Below are 26,014 nucleotides of genomic sequence, written 5' to 3'. Positions count from 1 at the left end.
AGTTTGGCAACATTGAGAGGGTGATAGAAATCGAGCAGTCCTTGCTACCACCCTCCAACAAACAAGTTGCCCACAGGACAGCAGCGCCAGAGAGACTTTCTCATCTTTGCTGAGCAGTAAGCCCTTCCAAGATAATTAAACTACATTCTTATTTTAACAAACATTCTTTTCATCCTCACGTAATCACTGTGAAATTAACCAGCACATACATAACAAATATATTTTATTGTAACAGAGTTTAATGATAGACTTCTTTATCGAAGGTAATCGAGCCTGGTTGTGACAGGTTAGGTAGCCAGCCAGTTAAGAGTTCAACACAGCTTCAATTACCAGATATTGTAAGTTCTTTCTAAATATATTTTGCAGATTTTACTTACCCTCGTCCTACGCCTGCAACATATCCTAAGGGAGCGGGAACTCCCATAAAATGTTTTTTGTTTCTGTTAACCAACGCAGCTGGAGGTAACGCCATGTTCATTTTCCTTTCTAACACACAGACTAATATCAATATATTTCTTGTTGATATTCATATGTTACATGAATCTGCAGTAGTAGTAAGTAGTAGCGGGACAGAATATTTTTGGTCGGGACGGGAATATTTTTTAATCCCGATATTCGGGACGGGAAATATTCGCCATTTCCCGACAAAGTCGGTAAATTTCCGAGAACGGAAATAATCGAAATTTCCCGAAGTTCTGAAAATCTTGAATTCTACACGTAATTTTCATTTTGATTGTTTTGCATTTCTGCAATTAAAACTAGCAACTTGCGATAAGTTCCAGAAATTTACAATGCAAAAAACGTCGAAAATTAACGACTTTTTAAAATAGTCATTCGGTATTTCCCGACTGCTTGGGATCCCGAACAGTCGGGAAGTCATTTCCCGAAGTCGGGATCGGGACGGGAAATTTTTTTCCGATCCTGGTCCCGACTTTTCGGGAACCCGCACAACCCTAGTAGATGCTAGTAGTAAGCAATCCACCAAAATTCTTGAAATATTTGTTGACGATAAATTCTGCCTCAATTTCCACGAGCAAAAAGGTAGTATTCAATCATGATATCTAAAACCATGAAGGGGTGCGTTCCGAAAGTCTTAACGAAACGAACGCATTCAACGAAAATAACTGGGCTCGTGAATCTGGTGAAACCAGTTATTTTACAGACTTATGGGACACGCTAGGCGAAAGCGCAGGCGCAGCGTTTTGTTTAGAGAAAGTTTCCGCATGGCGTCAGCGGAAGGAATGTCCTTATGGCAAAAATAAACTCTATTATGGCCACTGTTACTCATTTTAATCACATTCTAAGAACGGTCAAGGCATACTTATCTTGTGCATGTTGCTTCATATCGCTATCTGTTAAAATTATAATACATTTTCCGAACTAGTGCAGTTTGAATCCATCAGCACGCACTTTGTCTGCAAGAAGCAGACGATTTTCACGGAACAAACCAGCATCCTGGCCCGTGCGTTTGGTGAATCTCGTTCTTGCACGAAACGCACGGAATGCGACTTTTGGGACAGCATAATGAAACTCACGAAACGCACGGAAGCACTTATGGAACGGCCAGTTACCATAACTCGTTTAACGCGTTAAACTCGTGCGACTTTCGGAACGGGCCCAAGGCTGATGAAACGACTCCTCAAAAGTAGACTGGAGAACTTGGGAAATTTCAATATATGAGTAAAGGCACAATACTTAGTAACACTGTGAAGTTTTGTAAACTGTGATTCTCATTTGTCGTGGTCGTCAAATTTGGTGGTCGTGTTCGAAGATAAGGAAGAATTTTATAGTCATAAAGAAGTTTGATTAAAGGTATTAACAGACAAGAATATGAATGACAGTAGGAATTTCGCATTACTATAAACATAATCTGCGACAAGATTGATGTGAAAAGTCTTAATATGCCTCCTGAATTAGAGCTAACCTACCACATCGCATTCAACGTGCACTAAGCAGTTGTGCATGTACAGTACATAAAATATTCGAATCTTATAGAGTATACTCTGAGAATTGGATGCAAGATTGTATATTTTGTAGCGTAGTATTCATATTGTTGTGATATTATCGCATTCAACGTACAGTTGTGCATATACAGTACATCATCCAATATTTGAATCTTATAGAGTATACTCTGAGATTTAAATGCAAGATTGTATATTTTGTAGTGTAGTATTTATATTATTGTGATATTGCGTAATGTGCTAGGTATGTGTGATGTTTAAATTTTGGTTTAAGTGAATCCGTGATTTGAAAGATGTACAGTCATAACTAGATATTTCTGCCTCCCTAGGTTACCGGACCACTATGAGGGAAAAGTAGGACGGTAAATTTCTCGTAAGGGACAAACGGATTTCATCAAATTTACAGGAGAAATTACATACCGAATGCAGTTTCTTTATACTTCTAGAAGTTCGGGGAAGTGTTTTCTCGCATCGTTCATTGAATTTTGACGGTAAATCATATATTTTTCGATATAAATGTGTGACCGATGCACGGAAGCTCTTGCATCCATTTACTTCCAGGTGGATGTAGCCTGTGTGTGATGACGTAATCCTGGTCAGTGTTTCCAAACACGTGTTTTTGTAACTGAAGAAGATACGTTTCCGCAAATGGTTTGTGGGGCTATGTGTCAATGGTTCGTGGGGCTATGTGTCAATGGTTCGTGGGGCTATGCGAGAATGGTGTGTGTGGGGCTACGCATATTTTTTTCGAAACCAATTTTTAACTATTGAAACCTATAGGGACCCTACCTAACCTAACCTTACCGGAAATGTTTCGTGGGGCTATGTATGAATGGTTTGTGGGGCTATGCGTCAATGGTTTGTGGGCTACGTAGGTATTTTTGGGTGCAGTGGGGTGGAAACACTGCATGCCGAGTACGGTAGTGAAACTGTGACCGCCATTTTGCGTGTTACCGAAGGCAAAAAGAAACGAGGAAAACTTACTCAATATGTCGCAAATAGAGCTTATTTCTGTGAAATAAGCGAAATGCCACGTTCAGCAATGTTTCTCAATGCAGAATACGTAAGTACGAATATTCAAATTAAATGAACTAGCAAATTTCAGCTGTTTGTCCCATACGAGAAATTTACCAAGTAGGTCATGCTGTCCCAAGATGTAGGACTTTGTCAGGCCCGAACACAAGGGGCTGGGGGACTAGCGGTCATGTTCCCCCCTCCCGTCGAACTAATAAAATAGTTTAATGTGAACCTATAAAAACTTTAAAGAACAAGGGGTAACGGTTCCGATTGTGTTATGCTCTTTCTGAAAATCTTGTAGCAGAAACACTAACTATCGTAGGATTTTGGCAATCATTGTCACACGAAATTTGAACCTTTCTTAAAGTATTTAGCAGTGTTCCGATTTCGGAAAACTACTTGTTAGTGTTGAAAAAAATACTTTAAAAATGCCTTACACAACAATGTTTCCTCCCAATATGCAAGGTATTCTCCATCCATGGAAGCGAAAGGAAGCATCGTGAAGTACTGCTGAGGTAATTTGAACTTTACGGAAGCTAATTAGCACAGTTATCTCCTGAAGGAAGCACAAATTATGTGAAAAATAAGATGTTAAAAGTATCTTGCCAAAAATTCACAGTTTCGCAAACTTCATGCATGACAGACTACAACCGCTAGCTGTTCCTCTCTCCCCGGATGTTCGCAGGAGGTCCGAAGGAGTTTTGTGTGAGAAGCAGGAGCGACATCTAGTAGTAATTAGGGGTGTGCAGGATGGGAAATTTTTTAAATCCCGACATTCGGAACGGGGAAAAATTCGCAATTTCCCCCACCCGTACCGATGGATATATAACAGTCAATTGTTTTTTTTTCAGGGCAAAAAAAAAATTCCGGGCTCAGTCCCTGGGGTAATTGACCTACTCCTACCGCAGCCCCACCTCCGCTACGCTCCGGCTACCACCTTTTTCTATGGATTCCTTTTAAAGGCATGTTAGAACCAGGTCTTCGGGCTTCCTGAATAACAGTTTCGTAGCACTCATCGTTCGCGAAACTGTACATCAGACTAAACACAGTTGTTAAATCACATTTTTGAGCCATGTTCCTTTGGCTCTGGAAAAATATCTGTAGCCCCCACCTGGATGTTTCCTTTGGCATGCAAATTTTCCGAATCGGTCACTATGTGAATCAAATGTTGTGTGCTTTCGATGGTGTAACCCCTGGCCAGTGTTTCCAAACACACCGTTGTTTTCCAAGAACATGACAATTTTGAAGATGACAATTTTAACCGTTTGCTGAACCTAACCTTGCTGTCCATGGTTTGTGGGGCTATTTATGAATGGTTCGTGGGGCTATCCGTGTATGATTTGTGGGGCTACGTGCATGGTTCGTGGGGTTTTCGAACCTGGAAAAAAAATACAAAATCAGTAACACTAAAGTAGGTATTTTTCAATGAAGGTTGCAAAACTGCATAACCACTGATCATGGACAATGCGAGTCAAGATTTCTCTGCCATATTGCATGTAACACAAGCAAAATCAAACAAACAAGAATTACTCGATATGTCGAAAATTGAGATTATTTGCATGAAACTTTTAATCATTTCTTTATTTACAGTCTTTTTTACTATACTGACATATTATTTATTACAATTATGCATAGTATAGACATTACATATGTGTATAATCTTAGTTTACTTAGCTTGTTCTACGAGAAAAGGTGCTTTATTCCATACACTGACATTCTTAATATTCGCAGATTGCAACACTGCTGTTATGGACGTGTTCTCTATTTCTGGCTGGAGAAAATGTAGCGTTCTTCACACACATATTTTCAATATGTTCTTTCGTTATTTGTGCATACAACCATTTTTTTTACTAATATAAATTGGTGAAAGTACTCACTAATAGTAGTGTGTTTTCTGCATGGTAATTTTAGGTAAAACTTCGGTATGGTCCCAACACCTCTCACTCCTTTATTTCGTCATTTTTAACATTCCTACTTACCTATACTGCATTGCGAAAGATTCTTCAAGGTGTTATTTTGCTTTTTTCACGAAAATAATTTCTATTTGTGGCATGAGGAGTAATGATTGTTCGTCCTTTTTTGCACTTCCGTAAGAGACAAAATGGCGAGACAGCTTGACTGGCGTGGTAGATCATCAGTGGGTATACAGTGTTTCCAACCTTGTCAACCGAAAAATCCCCACGAACCATTCACGGCTAACCCCACAAACCATGCACGGCAAGGTTAGGTTCAGTAAGGTTAGGCAAACATAGTTTAAATTGTCATCTTCCTGCAAAAAAAAATGGCATTGTTGGAAACACTGACAGGGAGTTACATCATCAAATGTTCGCAACATTTTGTTCACGTAGTGCATGCAAATGAAAGCAACAGCAATTGTGCGTCTGAGAGATATTTCTGTTGAAAAATACTTAATTTCCCGGTGAAATAGATTCCACGATGAAAGAAAATACCTCCACAAACTTGTAAATGCTACAGAAACTCATTTCCGTAAGTAGTTTCTTGTGTAAAAATCCATTGGGACCATACCGAAGTTTTACCCCAATTTTATATTAACATCGAAATCTGTCTATTAAAACAAAATTCAATGTAAGTCTCAAAAGGGTACAGTGGGTCAATGGCCCCAATTTATGTTCATTTTTTGCTCAAAATATACCCTTACACTCCTCTAAAAACAAATTTACACCATCTGAGATGGAAAAATCTGTATTAACCCTTGGACCAGTACCAAAATTTTTACAGACTCTGAAAAACTTACTTCTCTCGTCGGTCCATTAATGAAAATACTCACTCAATATTTGCATTATGAACTTGAATAGTAAACAGATATTCAGCAATTAACATAACTTGAAATAACATGAGGTAAAAGTTGTCAATCAGGATAATGGATTTCTTCATTTTTACACAAGTAAGTACTTACTGGAATGAGTTTTTCTGGCATTTGGATACTTCATCGAGATATTTTCTGTCATCGTAGAATCTGCTGGAGCGGTAAATCATGTGTTTTTCACGAAAAATATCTCTTAGACGCACAATTGCAGTTGCTGTTCCTTCCTTTGTCTACGTGAACTGGATGATGACGACGTAATCTCCTGTCAGTGTTTCCAACGAAGCGGTTGTTTTGCAAGAAGATGAAAAAACGAAAAATACATTCTTGATATTACTACGACCCAAAATTTTAACTATGTTTGCCTAACCTAATCGAACCTAACCTTACCGTGAATGGTTTGTGGGGCTACCCGGGAATGGTTTTTGTGGCTATGCGTGAATGGTCCGTGGAGCATTTTTCGGTTAAGAAAGTTGGAAACACTGTATACCCACTGATAATACTGAAGCTGTACCCACCATATCGTGTCTTAAGGAACCGAGAAAAGGACAAACAATAATTACTGTTATTGACATTATTTTCGTCAGAAAAGCCAAATGTCACGTTAAAGAATTTTTCGCAATTCACAGTAGTTAAGTACAAATATAAAAAGTGACGAAATAAACGAGTGAGAGGTGTTCGCACTTGAAATGAGTTGCATTCAAGGCTTGGGCTATCTCGCCATATTGTAAAGTCTGAATTCGAAAAATGTGTACAGCTTCATTGTGTTTAAAACACTTGTAGAACATTGGAAAACATATTGTTATTATCATAAATTGACATATTGTTCTTAATATTATTGCGAAAAGAACAAAAAATTAGTTTAAACAAATATCTAACCCTTAATGCTTGAAAAACCAACAATCAACATACTGTCGACGGAGTTGAATAAAAGAGATTACTCATTTCTGCAAGTGGATTACACATATGAATAACCATGGAAATCCTACATTATGAAGAAACTGAATACAAATATTTTTCGAATGCACTTTTAAATCACTGGAATTGTAGTGTCAAGAATTAAACTATCTATGCTTGGACTCAATAAATGAAGTTATAACATATTATAGCATTATTGTTCACATTGTTTTTTCAGTACAGTAACCGTACGGTTGAAGTGCAGAAGAATTATAGCCTTTTTTAAACCTAAAGCGTCATCGCCTTGTAATCGAGGGGTCCCAGGTTCAATACCTGGTGGAGGAACATAGTGATTCGGATCCCACTTTAAACTGTAGGCCCAGTCCCGATTAGCCTTTCTGTGCATAAAGTGGACTTAAAACAACAATTCAGTCAATCATGTACCACAATGTTCCTCCACCGAGTAGAAGACATTTGAGAACATTAGAATTTGACTAATCAGTAGAAATTTCCAGCAGGGTTGGTACACAGAAGCTTAGTGAGGTTGTTTTTTAGTCCAATAACTTTGTTCTGTATACACCCTGATTTACCTTCAAAATATTAAATAAAAATGGGAAACTTCTTGTAGGATACCTATATATCCCCAAAGCAATGCCTCTTAGGTATTACACAGTGACATTAACAGAGTGTGGACCCAATCTATGCTGATTATAGCTTTAGTCTTTTTTGTAGCATGCCACACACTTTATTATTATTATTTTTTTCAATATCTGAATCAAATTTGAGTTTGAGAATGCAGTCCATAGATTTGTAATTTGCATGATTTCTCTTTGTTCAACTGAAACATGCATTTCCTTGATTCAAATTATATGACACTAAAAATATAGGGCATTTATGTTTCTTTACAAATTCCTCTCCATTTCCCCTGCTTAGGGCAAATGTTCATGTCCTAATTTACACTTTTTTTTAATAATAATCATGCCCAAACAACTACTTCCCAAGCTCCTGAGGCATTCATGAGATAACATCTAGACTCATCTATTAATATTTTTTTTTTCTTTTTACAGTGCAAAATGGAGACTGGAGATACATATGTTACATGTCCATATAATGTATCACATCAAATTCTGAAGTCAAGAATCCAAATGCACCTTGTAAAATGCAAAAAGGTATGTTGGTCAAATTAGTATGTAATTCATGAAATGTTGTTTGTACATCATTTGTAAGATAGAAGAAGTACTCACATTTTTTAAATTTTTGTTTTCATATTTCAATTCTTGTTTTGTCTTCATATGATTTACAAGAAACACTCAAAGATATGAAATGAGTGTCAATAAATAGGGTAACAAGAATCATAAGAAATGTCGTAACAATGCTGATTGATTCATTTGTGTGTTTTGAGGTCGTCTGATTTTAGTGTCCAGTGGAGTGTCACACACTGCACTGTCACAGCTATGAACATGGCCGCATGTCTGCTGGTGATTCACAGTAGCCATCCTTTCTGATGACCCTGCCGAGAGTAGAGCACTCACATTCTTCCCCCTACTCTCAGCTCCTCTACACCGACATTACTTTCATCATATGATCTTCACTTGTCTTCAGTACAGTACCATCTTCTCAATTGGATACGTCTCTTGCTGATTTCACTTTCAATATTGCCCAAGTTGAAAACATCTCATCACAAGAAACACCAACTTGATGGGAAGTATACAATAGTAGCAAACAACATTTCCCACATGATAAGATGAATACAATGATGATGACACAAGTTTCATCCTACAGATGACAATATGCAACATGCACAACTGTCTGGCAAGGCATGCTGCAATCTTAAAAAGTATAAACAATATTGGAGTCAAATTACTACTCCAACTGTTTTCATTTATTTATTTAGCTCTTGTTTTACATGGCAAAGATTAAGGCTTATGCGTTGTCTAACACTCAACCATAACATGTGTGGAGTATCTATTTATTAGGGATATCAAGTTTTGGCCGATGCCGATAAAGTACCGATGTCAAATTCACCGGTATCAATGACCGATATTCTACCGATCCGATATAAAATTCCAAATGGTTCACTGATCTCCTTATTAAATGTACGTCACCAGATACATCAAACTTTTGCAATGGAAATGAAGCTATAACAACATATATGTTTATATCATTTCATACTATGGGAATGAGAGACGTGGTAATAGATAATTCAGGTACTCACGTTTTCCGCGAAGCTGTTTTAAGTATTTTTCTATTTAACACAACCTTTTCCATCAACTCAACCAGATCCCAGTAGCAAAATTAAGAGATTTGCCTTTCCCTACCATCCTACCACATCAACCACCTTACCAAAGCCCTCCGCCCCTACAAAATCCAAATAGCACACAAACCAACCTCCAAAATAGCTGACCAACTAAACAAACCTAAACAATACTTCCTCCCCCCCCCCCCCCCTCAACAACCCAGGTGTCTATGATGCTGAATGCGAGTGCAAGGTTCATTACATCGGCAAGCCCATCTGTAAGAGAATTCAGCAGCGCATATTAAATGCAAAAATGGCCCAACCCACCACCGGACTTGCAAAGCATATCAAATTCCACAACCATGAAATGAAGTAAAGTACTAGTAAAATACAAAGCACACACTCTCATAGACACAAAAATCAAAGGAACATATGCCATCATGCACTACAACCATGAACTGAACATATATAGTGGTCAGGCACACCACACCTGGCTTCCTTTACTGCAGCAATTAACAGCGGTGAACAGTAGACGTCACAAATGCAGACATACAGGCGACAACAGCACACCTAGCAGCGATTTAGGAAGAAACAACAGAAGCAACGACACAACAAATTCCAATGAGGATGGTGGCAGTGGCTACTGAAATTATTAGAAAATTACTTAAAATAGCTTCGAGGAAAACGTGAGTACTTGAATTATGTTATATCCATAAAAAATTATATCAAAATAACACAATATTGCATTAAATTTTAAGATATTGGTAGATATATCGGATTGGTAAAATAATCTGTAATTTTACTGATAAAGTGATACACCAACATGCCTATATCGGCCAGTACTGATTACCCAACCAAATACTGCATTACACAAGCAGCTGCTGCCATAACACCGGCAATGGTCCAGAAGGTTTTTCACGCCACTGCAGACAGATGGAAGTTGTCATGATGTAGATGGTGCACATGTTGAAAGTAAGATGGTAGCTTGATTTTATGTTTTTCAGGGGACCAAGCTGAAGAAACTTAAAATGCGAGGAAATGTAGAATCAAGGAAAGTTTTATGGCATTTTGCTATGTTTGAACTGTCAAAATTGAATGTTTAATGCAGGAAAATGTAAAATCGTGGCTCCACTGTAATGTGTAACGAATATATACCATGCAAAACATTCCGAGTAAAATCACAATTTTAACAAAATAGATGCTTAATTTTGAACACCCTGTATTTGCAAAATTGTATGTTTTTGAGAGTTTGTATCAAACATTCAGAATGTTAATTGAAATATTTTTTTCTGTGTTAGAATTACCCTACAGTGCAAAAATCTATTTGCCCATTTGATGCAACCCATCTAGTAGACAAGGAAGATTTGTACAACCATATAAGAACTTGTGATAAGAAGCACATTGTGGAGAGTCATAAATATGCATGTAAGTAATATTATTTTATTTAAATTTTAATTTTTTGTCTAAAATCTGAATTGTGTTGACATTATCTGGTTCCAGTCCTCTCTCTTTTGTGTGTGTGTGTGTGTGTTCAAGATTGCATAGACTGTAGTTTTACGAGTTGAAACGTTATATTTTGTGTACTTGATACAATATAAAGTACAGGCTTCACCAAGCTATGACATCCTACGTTTCCCAAATCCAAGAGAAGACCACAGTTATAAATCTACGGGTGTAGTGCATACTGATAAAGGAGGCCTAGTTCAGAATTCCCAAGCATCTTGCCATTCACACCCCTCCCCTAAAACAGGACTGGTGAACAATCTTCCCTTGAGCATTTTTTGAGTGTGGTGAAAGATTAGGTTCAGTCACTGTTTTTTTTTAACATTCTTGCCTTCTTCATTCATCCCTCATATACATGCCACTGGGCAATGCAGTGACCATACCCAGAGGAGGGCTGGCTGCTGATAGATGAGAAGGGAGAAGAGATGTTGCAACGCGTTAACTGTGGCATACATTGTGGTTTTGGCCAGAAGACGGATGAGGTAAGGATTTTATGACATGGTGAGTTCTTTACATTTTTTCTTATCCCATATGTGGCTATTTTCGCGTTGCTAGAAAATATTAAATAATATTCACCGTTTCTAATCGCTACTATTTGGCTTGTTCCACCCCTGAACGAATTTGCATCCTTTTCTGCTACTTCTGGTAATAGTTATTTCGGCAAATGCCAGGAGGCAGCACCAGTCGTGCATCTTTTCCTTGTTGAAGCGTATGCTTGGTCGAGTCACAACACTCAGTGCCCGCTACACGGTGCTCAGTACGGTGCCCCTTTTGCCACGATCAAGGAAGAATGTCTTCACACAAGACTCGCCCTGCAGTCTTGTATGCACAACGTCGGAAGCAGGAGACTGCATAGTGAAATGAAATAGGAGTTATGTTTACTACATGCAATTGGAAGTTCTGCATGGAGACAAGAATCAGCGAAGTTTTACGTACTCGGTGCCACGAAATTGTAGCCCGGAGAGCACAAATGTGGATATACATGCTGAACTGATCGCTTGCATCACAGGTGCTTTTACCAAGATTAGTGAATGCCAGGATGATCTCTTGTGAACAACCGTGCATGTTTTGTCAAGCATTCAAAAATACATTACTATGAAGGGTGGCATATTTTGGCATAATCACATTTATTCAGACACTGTTCTACATATAATAGTAAAGGGTGATTTTTTTAGAGGCACAGAACTTTAAACTGGCAACACTGTTTTCTATCACATCATAGAAGGCAGTTCCCACTTGTTTCGAGGTTAGTTTGGTTTGGCAAGTCATCATGAATAGACTCACGCCGGAGCAACGGTTGCAAATTGTGCAACTTTATTTTGAAAATCATGGTTCCGTTCGACAAACTCATCGAGCATTACGTGCAATTTACAGTGCTCATAATCGTCCATCAGAGCGATTAATTCGAGGAACTATGGATCGTTTTCGCAATACATTTACTCTACACGATAATATGCATCCCGTAAGACGTCGTACAGTGCGGACAGAGCAAGCAATAGGAGTAGTGCAGCGTAGTGTTGATGATGATCGAAATGCCTTGATTCGTCATCGTGCTCAACAATTAAACTTGTGTCCATCCACATTATGGAATATTTTGCGTCTAGATCTTGGTTTACGTGTGTACAAGATTCAACTGGTACAGGAATTGAAGCCACATGATCATCGTTCACGCCGTACATTTGGTGAAAGGGCTGAAGGACAAATTGCTATTGATCCACAATTTCATTTGAAACTTTTGTTCAGTGATGAAGCACACTTTTGGTTAAATGGTTATGTCAATATACAAAATTGCTGCATTTGAAGTGATGGTAATCCACAAGCCATTGTCGAAACACCATTACATCCAGAAAAGGTGACCGTGTGGTGCGCTCTATGGGCCCGTGGAATAATTGGTCCGTATGTCTTCAAAAATGATTTTGGTCAGAAAGTGACAGTCAACGGTGCGTGGTACAGGGACATGATTACTAACTTTTTCGTGCTTCAATTGCAAGACATGAATGTGGCAGACATGTGGTTTCAGCAGGACGGGGTCACCTGTCATACAGTGCATGCCACAATTCATTTACTGCAAGAAATGTTCGACGACCGAGTAATTTCACGCAATGGCCCTGTTAACTGGCCACCACGTTCGTGCGATTTGACGCCGTTGGATTATTTTCTCTGGGGATATGTCAAGTCGCACGTCTATGCAGATAAACCAGAAACAATTGAGCACTTGGAAGCCAATATTCGACGCATTATTGCCGACATACAGCCTGATGTACTGCGAAGAGTGTGTGAAAATTGGACCTCCAGATTACGTCATGTACGTGCCAGTCGCGGTGGCCACATGCCTGAAATCATATTCAAACATTAATGCCATAACATGATCTGTAAAGTACAACCAATTACATGGATAATGAAATAATTTTTCTGTTTTTTATTTTAACTTAAAGTTCTCTGCCTCTAAAAAAGACACCCTTTATATCTACAAGGCTTGAAAATCTGGATTTTAGTCTGCCACTTTCCTTGTATCTAAAAACTTTAAAACCAATTTTTGAAAAAGACTAGATATACAGGGTAAGTCAAAATGATGGACCCGATTTCAGACATTTATTCTGTGAAATATAATAAACAAATGTTATTGTGAGGCATGTGCTAAGTAAGGTAAACTGTCAAAGTTTTTTTCAAACAAATCACAAGCGTTCTATGTTAGTACCTCGTGTAACATGGCACACATCAAGCCGATAGTCGGTCTCCTGCCAAACCTTGTGTAGCATATTGCGGTCAGTATCAGCAGTGGCTGCTGTGATGCGGGCACGCAGGTCATCCAATGTTGTTGGAAGTGGTGGTACGTAAACATGATCCTTGACAAAACCCCACATGAAGAATCACATGGGTCAAGTCGGGGGAACGAGTTGGCCAATGAAGGAGAGGTCGGTCCTCCGGAGATGCACGGCCTATCCAACGTTGTTCCAATGCCCCATTGAGATGGTCCCGAATGCTGCCATGGTAATGAGCAGGGGCACCATCCAATTGGAGAATGAAATATGTGCTATCCTCTGCAAGCTGTGGAAGGAGCTATAGTTGCAGCATGTCAAGTAAAACAAGTCCTGTCACAGTACGTTCATGGAAGAAAAAGGACCCATAAATCTTTTCATGGGAAATGGCACAAAAGGCATTCACTTTGGGAGAATCGCGTTCGTGTTCCACAAATTCATGGGGGTTAGCAGTTCTCCAAATCCTTACGTTGTATCTATTCACTTTCCCTGAAAGGTGAAAAGTTGCTTCATCACTTTAAATTAACCTCTCAGAGAACCCATCCGTTTCCATTAATGCAAGGAAATCAGCACAGAAGGATGCACGCAAAGCTAATCAGTGTCTTTTAAGGCTTGAACTAGTTGCAAGTGGTATGGTTTCATTTGTAAACGTTTCCGCAGAACCTGCCAGACAATTTTCTGTGGAAGTTGAAGTTCTCTCGTTACCCGGTAGGTGGACTTCTGTGGACACCGCACGAAAAATGTGTGCACCCGTTCCCCAGTCGACTGACGGCCAGTCGATTTTCGTTTACAGATGCAGCCCGAAACTCTGAAATGTTCATACCACTTACGAATGGCCTTCCCCGTAGGTGGTTCTCTCCGATATTTGGTAACGAAATGCCATTGCACACTTGCACACTAATCACAGACTTGTTAAACTTTGAAAGTTAACCTTTCGAAGCTCATGTCTCACAATAACGTATGTTTATTAGATTTTACAGAATAAATTTGTATAATCGGGTCCATCATTTTGATTTACCCTGTACACATGTTATGTATGTGAATCCATTTTACTGTGCATTATTTTCCATTATTCTGAAATTATTTTGCCTTCTACTTTCCTTACTCTTACCTTGTATCTATGGTGACTATGTATGACATATATATGCTAAATGTTATTTTTTGCCGTTCCATACTATGTGAAGGCTATGTTCTGAACAATGAATATATGTGTATATGGATGGATATATGTTCCTTTCCTGCAATACCTCACTTCTTCCTTTCCTCAGGGTTGCTACGCGACTGGAAAACCTGGAAAACAGGGAAAAGTCAGGGAATTTGGTTGGTCAGGGAATAGTCATGGAATTTTGCATATTTTCTGGAATTTACGTGCATTTTGGAGTTGCAGGAGAACCAGTTACAAAATGAATGAACTGTTCATTTCCACTTCCGAATTCGGTTCTTGTGATTCCAGTCCCCCCAAAAGATTCAGTTCAGAAACTTGTTTCTCTCGTTATTATGACTTCTAGAGTCGTTTTCACGTTCAGAAGACACAATGGGCTCTTATGGGCAATGCTTTTCTTATGGGAAATACGAGCGCGCTGTTGTCAAATTTCTGGATTTACAAATTTAGCTTAAGTAAAATCGGTACCTGCAGTTTTGCAGGAAATTTTGTAGAGAATACGATGGTGAACACAAAAAACTGGTAACTTGCTTACATAATTTTAGATAAATTAAAAACGCAAATTTTCTGTGAAAAAACAATTTTTACATTGTTTTCATTCCTAACGTTGAAACATGCCGTAAAATTGAAGCTTTCATTATGAAAAAAATTGACACTGTTTTTTAATTGTCATAGGTGACGGTGGTACTCAGAATTTATCAATACTTTAAAGCATATTTGCATTAAAAAATATTCAAATAAAGTATGTGGAGATTTTTTATATTCGTGCAGTAGAAAATGTCGTCGCTGGCCATTTTTTGTTCTGTAATTCCAAGTAAAAACTTCCAGCGACAAAGTTGTGGAGAAAATAATGAAATTATTTTTTATAACCACTCAAAGGTTCCCAGAAATATTACTTCCATGCATTTGGAGTTTCTTTTTAACCCGAACCGCGCGCGAAGTAAGGAGACGTTGTCTGGCCATCTTGAGCTGACTCACCGCAGCATTCCAGCTATCACCACAAAGTTTTCCAGTTGTTATTTTATTTCCATTCAGTAAAAATATGAACTTCATGCAGTTTGTTATAATAGAATTGAAATTACTTAAATTTAATAATTGACAATTATTTCCAATGCTGCTGTTGTGAGCAACGTTAGTGCTGTCGCAAATACATGTTGTTTTCGTTTACATTACTGTCGACATTAATGCTGAAATGAAGATCACCTTTCAGTTTCCAACGTACACATAAATTCATAGACACCATATTAACCTTTGAAAGGCTTTCCAACACGTGACAAAATATGGGGCTTCAAGATAGAAATATGACATGCCTTGCTTGAGTCATTCGCGTCTTATCAGTTCACGTGGGCCATAACTCATTTGTTTGTTTGGGTTGCCACTTGAATCTAACCCATGTGCCAGGGTCCCCTTACTTGAGTGAGAGATCTGCTTTGGTCTGTTTAGACTTTTTCCCTCTCCCGAAAAAGTGTTTTCAGTTGTGTGAGCTCTCAGTGATTTTTACTTTTTTAAGTGATTTCTGAAGTGTCATATTCGTGCATTACACTCGCGTGTGTAGTGATCGCAATGGATCATAGTAAAAAGGGTAACTGTAACGTTCACAGTATAATATTAATGTTAATAATTACATATAATTATCATTATATATACAAAATATGTAACACCTTCATTGTGAAGGAAGGTCATCATTTCCCGGCGACATGAGCTAGCGCTGTATTGGCAACACTGTGTGGTTTCTCCATAAGCGCCGTTGTCTCTTCTGAACGTGAAAACGACTATTTCAATTCTATATTTATTTACTCTTGGATCCGTTCATTTTGCGACTCGTTTTTGTGAACCTGTTCAAGACCGGAATTTGGAGAGGCGTGAGATTTTTCCTTAGAGAACAAGCTACTCAAGACAAAACCTACGCACCAGCCATCCTCAGAATTTCTTGTGGAAAAAATGTTCCTTTAGCTTTGTGTGTGGTGAGGAAATTTTCTTTCTTCAAGAACACACCTCTTCGGACAGTTCATTGGTTTTGGATCTGCAATACAGCTTGAAGAGCAGAATTTCATGTAACTGGCTGTGGTAGATGCCACACTGGACGGGTGTGGATGCCGAGTAAAAACAAAGGGACTCGCTACTTCGTTCCCCCCCGTGAACCCGTTCTGTGAATTTGAGTCTGTTTGCGACCTGTTCAGAAGCAACCTGATCAACTAGTTCATTTGCTCGTTGTCGTAGTTTTTACATTGCAGAGATGTGTTACACCCGAGAAATTAGTGATTTTATGCAGTATCAGTGACGTCATTATTTGAATATGCACGTGTTTTGTGCATGTAGAACGAATTATTTTTTAAAAACTGGTGCGAAATAGAGGAATTAAAAGTAAGCTGGTCACACATCGTGGTTAGGTTAGGAATGTTGGTTTCATGTCGGTAGTAATTTTACGTATTGTTTGCGTGTAGAATGAAATTATGCTGAAAAGTGGTGAAAATGAACCCAAGTTCCTTTTGTTTTATTACGATTTCATCATGCTACAAATGCAACTTTTACATGGTTTGATTTCGATTTATGTCTGTTAACACATACTGCAGAGTTTTAGCGATTACTTAAGATTTTGTGAATATATGCTTTTGTGGTTATGTTAGGAATGTCAGGTTTGGTTGTCTTAGAATTAAAATAAAGACCCTGAATGCACTCTACTAAGGTTCCGATTTATTTCTACATTCATTCCCACTAGTTTACGATACTTACTGTCGCTTGTCAACCGGAGCAAGCCTTGTCCGTGGGAAGCATGTATGATTGAGTAAGGTCATTTTGAAGTTTTTTTTTCAACAGAAATAACTTTTTTCGAATCCAAATAGTGCTCATTATTTTAAGGAAGGTTCAAAGGTGTCACAATGATTGCCAAAATTCTATGATAATTAGTCTTCCTGCTAGGAAAATTTGAAAAAAAAATCATAAAACATTTGGAACTGTTACCTTTTAAAAGACAGATTTCGATGTTTTCCGTAATATAAAATTCGTTCCAGCATGTGGAAAACTCAAATAATGGAGATATTTGATTCCAAAGTGTGGCCCGCATATATATATATATATTTTTCTGAATTTCTGAATTTCCGCAATATGTACTATTTTCAATAAATTAAAAAATATAATCATTAAACTTAATGCATATTTTCTAAAGGTACATAACCGAATTTTCTACAGGTTACATTGTAAAGCTTTGATATATGCCACATTTTTTTATTGATTTTTTTACACCACCTTAATTGTAATGACTTAGTGAAAATGGGGAAGCACAATAGTTATTTATTTTTTAATTGAATAACATTATATTATTCACTTGGTAAATTTTCAGCTAATAACTGTGTGTATTCATATTCATAATAATTAACATGCCTGCATATTTAATTGAAAAACATGAGGTTCAAAAGCAAAAATCATGACGACAAACATGTCTGGAAAAATTTTATTTCTGGTCTGGAAAACCTGGAAAAGTCTGGGAATTTCATAATCAAAAAATCGTAGCTACCCTGTTTCCTGCAGTACTTGACTTTTTATCTTTTGTGTATAAATGCGTTTGTGTGTGTGTGTGTGTGTTTATGTGTACTCTACACTGTTATATGTTTATTATTTGAATACTCCCTCTGTCCCATAATTATAGTCCGGTCTGCCAAAATGGTGACTTTTTATTTATGTTCTTTTGGATGTTTGATTGGCCAATTTGTACTGATCCTTGAGTAATAATGTTGTATGATTCATTCCAGTGTTTCATTTTCTTCTTCTGTATACACCAATGTCACAGTTTGCATATCAGACAATTATTATGGGACAACAAACAAAAGTGTACCGGACAATAATTATGGGACAGAGGGAGTATAATATATGTAAGCTTTCCTGTAATTGGAGATTCTCTCTGGTGGAGGCAAATGAATAAATGACAAGTTGTGATAAGTACCGCTGTAGTACTTAAATAAATGAGTCAACAGTTTTTTCAGGTTGTCTTGTCTTTTCTGTCATTTCTACCCTATGATGATGTATGCATGATTCAAATACATTATCTTAGTAACCGTTATAAATTGAACCCATGTTCATAGAACCATTTTGTGAATTGTCAAGACTTTCACCTATAAGAATAATGCAGATTCCTCCAAAAATACACTTTGCAGAATTTTCTGGTATTGTGCAGAGCATCGTTACTGAAATTTCCCCTAAAATCATGAGAAATTTGCCTCTTTGTGTTCAAATGCGCAAGCAATTCTCTCCAGGTTGAGGAAAACATCTTCTGTGTTCCAAACTGCACATACGGCCCGACCCTGTGGCCGAGTGGTTAGCACATCGCGCGTCGCGCTGCGACGCCAAGGGTCCCGGGTTCGAATCCCGGTCGGGCTTGGTTGTTTGTGAATGTCCATTCATCAATTTCATCATTTCATCACTCATCCCCATCTTCGCAAATTAGCCAAGAGGCACAAAACGCGAAGTAAAATAAACTAAATCAAATCAAATCAAATCAAAACCAAACTGCACATACAATTCTTCGTTTTCAATTGAAAAACAACAAATCTTAAATTTACATAATGGAGAACAAGATGTTGAGAGAAGTGTACATGCTATACCCAGTAAGAGCACATGTGCTTGAGATTGTTTTGGATTCAAGGCAAGAACATAATGGACTAGCAACATTGAGAATTCTGGTAAGGGAAATGTTGCTACAAAGTCCTTGAATCCACAGTGTTACCTGTTGTCTTAAAATTATCCATTGTCTTATAATCCCTTACACCTCTTATTTCCCTTCGCAATTTTAAAATAGGGGGTAAGAAGGGGATTAACTTACCTGCACAGTGGAAATTATTCAACTTTATGAATTTAGATGGTTAATAAGGTCAATTTAAAAACTTCATTTCACTCCCAAATTTTATTAACAATTCTTTTGAATAACTATAAATACCACAATCCTTTAATATCAAAACCCATCACAAATTTATATGATAACAATAATTCAACCTCATTTTTCCAGTCAACAAGAAGAACCCTACATGTATCATTCTCCCAATACTTTCATTTCTATAATTACAATTCGCATTCTTTTAGGAGGAATAACATGTAACGAAAAGTCTGTCCAAGAAAACCAGTCAAGCTGTAAATCAGTCTGTAGAAAATATGGCTTTAACGAATGTATAGCAACCCACCATAAAACCAATCTGACCAACATGACCCAGGGTAATCTACCCTTACTAAACAAATTAATTTCAACAATTTAAACAAGTGAAATATTTATTAAGGAACTATAAGTAAATGGAAGGTAAATCACTATAGTAAAACCACAAGCAAAAAAATCTGCGCAGACCCGCAGCTTCTGTGCGCCATACTCCCGCGAGAAGGGGAGGAGGAGAGTAGACCATGCTTCCTTATGGCCCGAGCTGAACTGAAAAAGGGAAAGCTGCGCGGGGACTTTTCGTCCAAGGTTTTTTTTTGTGGTCGCTCTATACCAGGGCATGCAGGCTGAAAAAAAAGTACACTGAGTTACAATATACTCAGCCTGTGGTGGGTGTGTTTGTCCGGTCTCAAAGTTCTGCCATGCCAAACTCTTCACTCACACAGCTCCAAGGTCTAGGCAATGGCAGAACTTGTTTTAGTCACATGATCATACAAGTTTACTTGACGTCATTACATGAGCCATACTACACTATATCCTTATAGTCTCCTCAGCATCCTGAGTTTATTTATTTGCTTGGAAGCAAGCATCTACCAACTGTATCTTCAAACCCATCCCCATCATAGAAAAAAACAAATATCCAGAGACCCTCAGAACTAGTGTTGGGCGATATATCGTCCAGACAATATATCGTGATATTTAAAAAATATCGTCCAGGCGATATCAACTAGACGATATCATCACGATATTTTGGTGATATATGTCGTGTCAGTGTTATATCATCACGATATTTTAGCGATATATCATCATGATAATTGGTGGACGATATTTGGTGATATATATATATATATATATATATATATATATATATATATATATATATATATATATATATAAGGCCACGGTGGCTCAGTCGGTAATGCGTCTGACTACCATGCTAAAGGTCCCGGGTTTGATCCCCGGCTGGTTCAAATCCGGGAACTTTTCTAATGTTGGAAGCGGCCCCGGCACCCACCCAGTGTCAAATAACATGGGTACCTGGGGGAAACCCAGGGGGGTAAAGGCGGTCAGGGGCGTGATGCTGATCACATCACCCCCACTCACGACCGGATCAAGAAAGTGTGGGGCATTACCCCCACACCCCCTATACGCCTTCATGGCATGGTGCTGTGCACAGGGGAGCACTTTACCCTTACCTTTATATATATATATAGTGTCATTTTAATGGCGCCCACGGACCACGGAAACGTGTAAAGAACATCAAAACAAACAACTTTTCTCAGTAACATTTTTCTCGTTGGTGCATCGTTTTGGCTCTACAGTCATTCAAAAAAGCCCGTTTTGCTGCCTGAATGCTGGCAACCACACACAACATTTGATTGTGATTCGTTCCAGGATTGCCAGGAACACACATATTCTGTGAAAAATGACATAGCTACAATCAGCCACATTATGTACCGTAAAATTAAACGAGAAAACACGTTCTGTAACCTACCAGGAAGTAAATAAACGATACTAAAAATTGTAGAATGAAAATCGAATTCAAGTAAAATTGGTCATATCGAATTTTGCCTCAGCTTACATGTTAGATATTTGCAAATGTAGTTACCAAGTTGGCACCTACAATTTAGTCTTATACACTTCGTCCTTCTGATACTAGTTGTCTGTGACACACTGAACAGATGACAAAATAGAAATGATAGAACTCAAAATTCCAAAGGTAACTAATACATAGGTAAATATAATATATATTCAGGGCATTATGAGGGAAGTGACAAAAATGGTTGACAATACAGGGATATAAGTAGTAGTAATACAAGCTGTCCTGCGCAGACCCACAGCTCCTGTGCACCATACTCCCGCGAGAAGGGGAGGAGGAGAGTGGACCATGCTTCCTTATGGCCCGAGCTGAACGGAAAATGGGAAAGCTGCGCGGGGACGTTTTGTCGCTCTATACCAGGGCATGCATCCTGAAAAAAAAAAAGTACACTGAGTTACAATATACTCAGCCTGTGGTGGGTGTGTTTGTCCGGTCTCCCAAGTTCTGCCATGCCAAACTTTTCGCTCACACAGCTCCAAGGTCTAGGCAATGGCAGAACTTGTTTTAGTCACATGATCATTTGGTTTGGTTTGAGTTGGTGTTTTAAGTCCACTTTATGCACAGTAAGGCTAATCGGGACTGGACCTACGGTTTAAAGTGGGATCCGAACCACTGTGCCATGTGCCTCCACCGGGTATCGAACCCGGGACCCCTTGACTACAAGGCGACGACGCTACCACTGCGCCATCGGGGAGGCCCAGTCACATGATCATACAAGTTTACTTGACGTCATTACATGAGCCATACTACACTATATCCTTATAGTCTCCTCAGCATCCTGAGTTTATTTATTTGCTTGGAAGCAAGCATCTACCAACTGTATCTTCAAACCCATCCCCATCATAGAAAAAAACAAATATCCAGAGACCCTCAGAACTAGTGTTGGGTGATATATCGTCCAGACAATATATCACGATATTTTGGTGATATAAATCGTGTCAGTGTTATATCATCATGATATTTTAGCGATATATCATCATGATAATTGGTGGACGATATTTGGTGATATATATATATATATATATATATATAAGGCCACGGTGGCTCAGTCGGTAACGCGTCTGACTACCATGCTAAAGGTCCCGGGTTTGATCCCCGGCCGGTTCAAATGCGGGAACTTTTCTAATGTTGGAAGCGGCCCCGGTGCCCACCCAGTGTCGAATAACATGGGTACCTGGGGGAAACCCTGGTGGGTAAAGGCAGTCAGGGGCGTGATGCTGATCACATCACCCCCACTCACGACCGGATCAAGAAAGTGTGGGGCATTACCCCCACACCCCCTATACGCCTTCATGGCATGGTGCTGTGCACAGGGGAGCACTTTACCCTTACCTTTATATATATATATAGTGTCATTTTAATGGCGCCCTCGGACCACGGAAACGTGTAGAGAACATCAAAACAAACAACTTTTCTCAGTAACATTTTTCTCGTTGGTGCATCGTTTTGGCTCTACAGTCATTCAAAAAAGCCCGTTTTGCCGCCTGAATGCTGGCAACCACACACAACATTTGATTGTGATGCGTTCCAGGATTGCCAGGAACACACATATTCTGTGAAAAATGACATAGCTACAATCAGCCACATTATGTACCGTAAAATTAAACGAGAAAACACGTTCTGTAACCTACCAGGAAGTAAATAAACGATACTAAAAATGGTAGAATGAAAATCGAATTCAAGTAAAATTGGTCATATCGAATTTTGCCTCAGCTTACATGTTAGATATTTGCAAATGTAGTTACCAAGTTGGCACCTACAATTTAGTCTTATACACTTCGTCCTTCTGATACTAGTTGTCTGTGACACACTGAACAGATGACAAAATAGAAATGATAGAACTCAAAATTCCAAAGGTAACTAATACATAGGTAAATATAATATATATTCAGGGCATTATGAGGGAAGTGACAAAAATGGTTGACAATACAGGGATATAAGTAGTAGTAATACAAGCTGTCCAACGACTGTGTTTATCTATGCACCGAATACACATGTAATAGTAGGGCGTGTCATTTAAGGACGGAAAATTTTCTTTTGCGAATTTGCTCAATGAGGGGTTCTTTAAATATGTTATTGGACATGAGGAATCCAAATCTGCAATTATTTTTATGATTGGTTGATGATTAGCTTGGTAAATTGAGGTTTGTTTGAAATGCACTAAAAAAAAAGCCAAAAACTCGCATTTTGAAGCGAAGTTGAAGTTTATAATCATTTTGTACAAGCGAAAATATAAAGAAATTTTGTTTCCAGCTGTAACAACATATCATTACTTTATCTTATAACGTTCTATTATAGTAAAAAAAAATAATAGCATTAATTAGAATTAATAACAAGTTTCATCAAGTCCTGTTTTTATTCATTTCTTGACAAAAGCCGACGACCTGCTTCTTGGCCTCTGATGTAGCCCTTCCTTTTTTCCTGTGTATACACCTTTCCTGCAGCCTCCGTGACTTGTTTCACACATCTTTAAATCACCTGACCATGACAAGGCCACTGAGGAACTTGCATAGGCTTGTCAATAAATTCCTTTATTTCTGTCAAGGTCATTTTGCATGTTAATGGAGGTTCATAAACTCCATCAAACCAGTCTATCAACTCCAATAAGTTTGAAGCAGAGGTGTTTATAGAAGGTGTCTTCCTTGGACGTACTGAAAGATGTCCAAATGTATCATCATTGCCACCTCTCAAATCGATGATCTTTTGAATTCCAGCTCTCCTTTCTTCCTTATTATTTGAGCACAGCAGTGTCTGAATTAACATTGAATGGCTCACTGGTCCAATTTCTAGAAGTGCCAGATTATTGGGAAGTTTACCTGCTCTTATGGCCAGTGTAATTCTATATCCATACGCGTGTTCGGTTGGCAGATCCTTCACAATATACTGTCACCGAGTTCAATAAGAGGTACTCCAATTGAAATTTTTGGAAATTTAGGATTAATATCAAGCTCTGTAGCTGCATCTAACATTTTACCAATGTCACCTGTCCACTTGTTTGACAAAGTCTTGCCATCAAGGGCTGTGATTAAATGGCGAAGAGGTAACTCTTTGGTGTGAAGAGCACAAACTAGCCAGTTAAGTTTGCGGCCTAGTTTGACTTCTACCCAGTGCATGGTGCCACCTTCCCAGCCGGTATTAATATTTGTTGAATCACCTCCAATTGCTTGTATTGTTTTATCAATACCTTTCTCTGTCATGAAATTAAGTAAATTGTCAGCAATTATTTCAGCTGGATTTTAATTCTTTGAGCTTTTCTCTGGTGTAAAGTGGCTCACTACAAACTGAATAATGTTGTTCTTTCATAGTACTGGGAAACTGCTGCTCTGAATTTTCAGCCTTCAGCATAACTTTAGTTGAATCTTCACGACCATCGAAAAAAAATATGCAATCAATTTAACCCTTCTTACAAATTTCTTCAAATTCATTGTCTAATGATGACATCAATTTCTCCTGTGCTTTCTTTACTTTATTGTGGTCAGTAACAAGTTTCGTGTTTTCTTCAGTGATCAAGCCGATATCAATAAATGCAGCGGTGGTAATTGCAGCTGTGGCACGAAGACCAACACCGTATCTGATGCTCTGCATAGCAACATTAGGTATATCTAATGTATTGTAATGTTTCTCTTCATTAGAAGTTGAAGTAGCTGCTAAATCATAATTTGATTCACTTCCATCTTCTGTATCAGATTCTTTTTCTCATTTCCAACCCCAGAAGAACTTTCTTCATGTGATGGAAGTGAAGAAGTCTGCAAGCATTCCTTTTTATATTCAGCAAGTCTTGTTCTCTCAACTTCTCCTCGCTTTTGCTTCTTTATCAGTCTGTTATGTTCTGGAGAATCTGGCAAACTAATTTGGTGTGGTCCAATAGAACCAATCTTGTTTCTTTGGCCTTTAATGAAAGCAAGTTCTTTCACTGGGATCTTCTTGTCTTTAGAGCATGTACAATTAATGCGAGCTTCTTTTGTGCAATCTGTAGCACAGCCAAATTCAGAGCACATAATGATTTCACGTTTGCAATTGAGAATGTCAAAGTGCTTGTCAAGTTTTGAAGCAAAGGCTTCTTTAATATCTAACTTGCCCCTTCCAAGAGATATGTTTTTTGCTTGCTCCCAACTTTCTTGAATCTTTGCTAATACTGTAACTCTTGAATTCACAACAGGGAAAACAAAAGAACAGTTTGCTCGTTCCCATTTTTCAAGTACTTTAGGATATATGTCTTTTGCAACACTCGCAGCTGGATAGTTTCTCATATCCTCACTACTTTGTTCTCTCAGCAACAGTCTATATCTTAACACATCTCGCAAAGTTGGTAATTCAGAAGGCAACATATCTTTTCCACTTCCAATAAGGTTGCTCATATATGTGAATGTTCCCTGTCTTGTTCTCTTCTTTGTAGTCATAGTGAAGCAGTTATCACTGGTTGTAGAAAGCAAAAAAGATATCACATACCGTATCTGCCTCGCCACAGCCACACTGTCATTGACACAGTGGACACCAATTGCAACTCTCAAAATGGAAATTCTTCAGTCTCAGTTGAAAAAAAGAAAGGAGTATAATATTAATAGTGCACATGACTACAATACATATATAAGAGAACTACAATAACTTTTAATCAATTTTAGGCACTTATCAACATCTGTTTTCATGAAAATTTGGGAATAACCCATACGTTTAAATGACAGAAATATTTAAAAAATGTTAAAAAGTAGGAACTTTTCACATAGATATTTACCAAGCAAGACCTAAATATTTACAAGTAACCAAAATATATTTCAAATTACCTAATCATACCACAAATTTTTAACACCCCTCAAATCAGGATTTTTAAAGATGAAAAATTCAACACGCCCTAATGTAATAGTTTGCAACTGTGAACAGGACTGTATATTCGCTACTGATTCATTATTAGATTGTTACT

The 26,014-nt window shown here is 38.2% G+C and overlaps 1 protein-coding gene across 1 annotated transcript in view; it reads left to right on the top strand.

The window, feature by feature from the left end:
* The first annotated feature begins 1,711 nt into the window (after window positions 1-1,711).
* The window catches only part of LOC145981843 (uncharacterized), a 50,016-nt gene continuing 25,713 nt past the window's right edge, over window positions 1,712-26,014 (top strand). Inside the window, exons 1-3 of the mRNA XM_083115284.1 lie at window positions 1,712-1,812; window positions 7,767-7,868; window positions 10,234-10,360. Of these exons, the coding sequence (XP_082971410.1) occupies window positions 7,773-7,868; window positions 10,234-10,360 (223 nt within the window). The 5' untranslated portion in view covers window positions 1,712-1,812; window positions 7,767-7,772. The remainder of the gene's footprint in view (window positions 1,813-7,766; window positions 7,869-10,233; window positions 10,361-26,014) is intronic.

This window comes from Lepisma saccharinum, chromosome 30, assembly GCF_977018435.1.
Source record: "Lepisma saccharinum chromosome 30, izLepSacc3.1, whole genome shotgun sequence".
NCBI lineage: Eukaryota > Metazoa > Arthropoda > Insecta > Zygentoma > Lepismatidae > Lepisma > Lepisma saccharinum.
The sequence above is the reverse complement of the archived record's forward strand: the minus strand, read 5'-3'. Positions and strand labels throughout refer to the sequence as shown.